The sequence below is a fragment of the Hevea brasiliensis genome, chromosome 4 (genome assembly GCF_030052815.1).
Source record: "Hevea brasiliensis isolate MT/VB/25A 57/8 chromosome 4, ASM3005281v1, whole genome shotgun sequence".
Lineage (NCBI taxonomy): Eukaryota > Viridiplantae > Streptophyta > Magnoliopsida > Malpighiales > Euphorbiaceae > Hevea > Hevea brasiliensis.
In genome coordinates this window covers 24,587,938-24,593,717 of record NC_079496.1, presented here as the reverse complement: position 1 = coordinate 24,593,717, position 5,780 = coordinate 24,587,938, and the positions used below count along the sequence as shown (strand labels likewise).

The 5,780-nt window shown below is 26.9% G+C and overlaps 1 protein-coding gene across 1 annotated transcript; it reads right to left on the bottom strand.

The window, feature by feature from the left end:
- Window positions 1-1,815: 1,815 nt before the first annotated feature.
- On the bottom strand, window positions 1,816-3,503 carry LOC110655638 (probable polyamine transporter At3g13620). Its single transcript, XM_021812038.2, has one exon. The coding sequence runs from the start codon at window positions 3,442-3,444 to the stop codon at window positions 1,951-1,953; it is 1,494 nt and encodes a 497-aa protein (XP_021667730.2). The 5' UTR covers window positions 3,445-3,503; the 3' UTR covers window positions 1,816-1,950.
- Window positions 3,504-5,780: the final 2,277 nt, after the last annotated feature.

The following is a 5,780-nucleotide window of genomic DNA, read 5'->3' as shown; positions in this document are numbered from 1 at the left end:
ATCCACCAGACCAAGATCATGACCTATTCAATAAGGTCGTTACCTTGACTCTTCTTCAGCTCCAATATCTATGTCCTTAACAATCTTGTCTTTCAATATGGAATTTGACTTTCATTTCATCCCAAAAAAACGATGACTCGGGACCGCTTGCCTATACTTAACAAATGAATGGAATGACGATGCTGTCTATTAATATTTCACACTTAGACTTTAGAATAAATATTGTTTCACTTATTATTCAAATTAACAAAAAAAAATCCTATGTCAAAAAACTCAAAATTGATGGCAGAGCATGGATCAATAGATTTAGATTTTAATTAAAAATTTGAATCAAATTGTTTTAATATGAATTAATATAAACTCAACCCATTAAATGTGTGCTATGGTGATCTTATAATGCCTTCTATCGGAGTCCATTTGGACAATGAAAATTTGAATCTTGTTTGAAAGTAACATGGAAAGCTTTCTATAGTTACTTAGCTTGTTGGATTTAGAGTTGCCTTTTTTATATCAATTTAATGGTTTAAAGATTCCTACACAAAAATACATTAGTAAAAGAGAGTGAGGAAAAGTTATTATTTTCAATAGTTCATTCATCAATTTGAACATATCTAAGGAGTGCTTAGTTTAGCTGTTGGAGTTTATTAGTAACTAACAAGTATCAAACAACTAAATTAATGTGTTTAGTAAACTCTTTAAAAAAGGCCGTTGATAACTAATACAATACCTATCAACTGCCTTTTATACTAATGTGTTTGGTTCTAAGTAATCACATCTAATTTAAAAAAAAAAATTAAATTCACAATTATACTTTTTATTTTTCATTTTTTTTTCAAAATTCTAATAACAATAAAAGATAAAATGGTTCATTTGATATTATTAAAATTGCTGTTAAACATTTTTTTAAAACATATTAATTAAATAGTATTATAAATTTAATATGACGAGGAAACCTGGATTTAGAATGAAGCTTGTTTTTCAAACTCATACCAAATTCAATGTTGCATGTCTATATTTATATTTATTTACAACTTTGCTCTCATTACTTTCTAATTTACCTCTCCAATTTTGACTTTCTTCTGTAACGTTTAAGTTTTCCTTTTTCTTCTTAGTTAGTACATTACAATTTTTAAGTTATTTATTATTTATTTATTTATTTTAATAATAAAATAAATAATATAATATAATAAAATAATAATTATCATATTTATTTCAATAATAAAATAAATTACATGATATACCTTTATTTAGTCATTATTCATGTTAATAATAACAGTTAAATATAATTTTACTAAATATTTAATATAAATCAGCTAACAGTAACAATTATCAATTATCAGTTATCAGTTGCATTGCATTCAATCGCATTGCATTCAATCGTTAAATCAAATATCCTTAATATGAAAGCAATTAAGATTATGGGCTATTATTAGTCAGGCAGATTACTTTAAATTAATCTAAAATAAAATATTTAAAATGAGCTAAGCATTGTCCTAGACTGTGGGCGGACTAGTTTTAGTTTAAGAATTAGGGCTACCTAAAAGATTAATCCATAGTTTTAATTTTGGTTTAAGTTTAATTTAATTTTAATTAAATTCAATAATTGAAAATTTTATTTTTTTAAGTGAAAATTTGATTTTAATTTAAGCCAAATCATGCATGGTTCTGCATTCGCCTCTTACAACGTGGATTATAATTATTGCAACAAAAGCATTACTTAATGATCATAGTTGCTAGCACTCAAAATGCCTTAGTATCCAAACATTAGAAAATGTATTTTACATTAAATAAACGGAGCCTAAATCATATTTCCAATTTCATGAAAATGGGAGGAATCAAAATCCATCAAATGTATATAAGAGGCAAGCTACAGAAGTAATCAGTATCATTTAACAATATGCAATTTAATCCTATAACATTTAGAAAAGCTAATAAATCCTTCACAACACTCTAGTCCTGATACTCCAATTGTGCTTCTGCATTGTTAAACTGAACCCACATCTTTGATTTGCAGAACTTGATGAAAAAATACCAAAGAATACCAAGAAGAGTTAAAATAGCACTCACCAAATACACAGTTGTGGTTGCCACTGCCATTACATAGACCAAAAACCCAGATGGAATCAAGCACATGATTACCAGACCAGGCAACCCCATTGGCACTCTAAATGGCCTCTTTATATTTGGCAATTTTCTTCTTAACCATAAAAATGATGCAAATTCCAGTAACATACCCAAGCAATACAAGAAATTCACTGAAGAAATTATATTATCAAAATCCATGTAAGAACCTGCTAGTGCTATTATTGTTGAGATTAAAATTCCCAACCAAGGTGTGTTAAACCACCTTGATCTCACTCCAAAAGACACTGGCAAAAATCCTAAATCTGCCATACCCAGAAGCTGGTATACACAGCTGCTTAATTGAGCTTCATAAAGTCCAGCAACTGACAAACATGCACCGATTTCAATCCAAATCTTCAACCATTTCCCAGCAATCATTTCACCCAAATCAGCAAAATACCCATCAACCCAATCTTCTTGTTTTAGTGGTATAGCCCCAGTAGCAGCTAAAAGAGGCACTAAATAACCCAAACAAGTGACCAACCCAGCAGCAAAAAGTGCTTTTGGAAAAGTTCTTCGAGGGTCCTCAACTTCCCCTGCTAAAGTACTAGCAGAATCCCAGAAATTCAAGTTCCAAAAAAGAGTATTGAAATACAAAGTCCAATCTTTTTGGACACCCTTTTCGCCCAAACTGATCCACCTGGAAGGATCGATCTTGGGGAATGAAAACAGAGTCAATACTACGAATGGTGAGAGGGATACAACACCCAAAGTCACTGCAGTGTATCCAACTATAGCCAAGCCTGTGTAGTTCAGAAAAGATAGCATCAAAGTTAAGACTAATACTGCAACATAGTGAGGCAAACCTGTAGAGAAAACTGGAAACACTAGCTTGAGATAATCCATGCAAAGAACTGGGTATGAGGCCAAGTTCAGGACACCAGTAAGGAACTTCCAGGAGCCCAACAGCGAACCCCAGAAGGGCCCAAAAGCCTGGTCAGCCCAGATGACAAAACTGCCGTTGCCGGGGAAGGCAGCGGTGAGCTCGGCGGTGATGAGAGCCTCAGGGATGCTCCAGATAAAGGGAAAAATGAGGAAGCCCAATAAGGCCCAAAGAGGCCCTGCAGCACCCACGGTGGATTCTTCACCATATGGCCCGCCGGAGACCTCAAAGAAGATAAGGAAAACAAGTGGGATTAAAGCTAGTTTCTTGGGGGTGGCGGTGGCGGCGGCGGTGGCGGTGGTGATGGGTGGTGGTGTTTCAAGGAGTTGAGAGCGTGGAGAGTTGGATTCCATGCTTAGTTCATCCTTAGCTTTCGTATCTTCTCTATATGGGTTCAAAGATTCATGTTGACTGTTTGGTGGGTCATCAATTACCATTTTGGTCCTTTAGATACAATTAAAGTATTTCAGGAGACCTAAAAAATTGGATGATTAACAAAGAGTTAGGTGTAATTTTAAAGACATAGGTATTAAAATTTAAATTAAAGAAATTATTTATTTTTTAATTAATTCTCATTTTTATTAATTTTCCTATTAAAATAAAGAAAATTAAGACTGGTACAGGTAGGTAGATTCACTCAATTGAATGAAATGTGAAAACGGAAAAGCACGTTGAATTACGCCTAATTAAATCTTAGTTTGTTGAGCTATTTGAATTGGGGGAGTTGTCTACAAAAGGAATAATTGCGGGCCGTGGCCGCATATCTGATGAAGATTTTTTTTTAGCAATTTTAAAGAGAGGGAGATATATATATTTATATATATATATATATAATCCTATAAAAACATTTATTGATTTATAAACTGCTATTTATAATAGATATAATAATATCACCAATTATGTTATTATTTTAAAAAAATATATGTTATAATTAATTTAATTATTAACATAAAATATTATTGTAACTATTAAATATAATATAATATAATAAAAAATTATGATATAATTAATGCTACGTCTTTAAAAATCATTAATGCATAAAAGTAATATTTAAAATGATAAATTAATAATATATATTAATTAAAACATTATTAAATTCATCCAAAATCTATTTTTTAGAAAAGATAAATTTAATTTGTTTATATTTTAATGTTTTTCTTAGTTTAAAGTTAATAGTATCTTTTTTTTTTATCAAATTATATTTGTTAGGTTAACATAACAGAAGATTATTTTGTAAAATTATAAATTATTATAAAACTAAGTTTTTATAAGAATTTCATGTAAAATTAAAAATATATTAATAAAATTTAAATTATTGAAAATAAAAATATATAATATATCAATTAAATAAAAAAGTGTGTCTATAAATAAATATGAGAGAAAGTTAGATTTATTAAAAAAAGTTTTTATAATTAAAATATGAATTTCATAATTTTAAGTTTTCTTTATAAATACATATAAATTTGATCATGTAATTTTTTAATTAGTTCATATATTATTATTATATATAATTTTATAAAAAATATAATCAGTTAAAAATAAAATCTAAAACATGTTTTTCCCACCTTTAAAAGTTTATCATAAATGAGTATTATTATTGTTGCGGTATATGAAAATTTTTTACAATTTTAGATCTACAAAACATAGAATAAATGGGTCAAAAGTCTATAGGGATGCTCTAGTGAGGACCCAGAACCCTCTGACGCTCAAATTAGAGCTGATATAGGAAAAGTGTATAAATTGATTAGTAAGAATGGCATGCTTAACAATGAAGATTTAGGGTTTATATAAGTATTAAATATAATTATGTTGGTATTCAGTTGAATGAAATTCAATTATAATAAGATTTAGAATTTCGAATAAGATGACAAGTTTATTCTTAATATATAGAGTTAGATAATATATTTATTATTTAGTTGATTGAATGATACATTAAATATTTTTAAAATGGTATTATATCAATTATTATTATTGCTATTATTATCATTGTTATTATCATTATTACGATAGATAAATAATATCGTATCAATATATATTTTGATATTGTATGATGTATTTTTATAATGCATGAGGTATATTATAAATGAGTCGAATAATTTATACAAATGCTATTTGCGTTATGATTTATCTAAAAGTAATTGGATTAATACAAATATTTAACACTATATTCGAATATGATTTTTTTTTTTTTAAGTTTTCTAAGTTTATCTATATTATAAAATTTAGATAATTTTATTCAATATTGTAAAATTAGCATTAATTTTATCTATAAATTTTCAAAATTGAAATGAATAATTAATATTTTTATTAATCATTTCAATAATTAAACGAAAATGATTTTTAAAAATAAAAATAGAATTATGCTGATTATAGCACCTATATTTTTTTTGCATATTTTAATTTTAATTATTTTTATTATTATATCGGACTTAATTAATTTATGTAATGATAATTATTTTTAGAATAAAAATTACTTTATGAAAAATAAATTAGAATAAAAATGCAATTAAATTTTTTAGGCTTTTTTTTTTCTTTTCATTAACATATTGGACTTTACTAATTTACGAAATGATAATTATTTATAAAATAAAATTTAATAATGACATTTATTTATAAAATAAAATTTACTTTGTAAAAGTAAAATAATGATAAAAATTTTAAAAGTATATTGTTACCTAAAATTTTTATATTAAAATTTATTTAATTTATGCATTTATATATCAAGTTAAAAAATTATAGTAAAAATACATTACAATGTCTGATTTCGCATTTT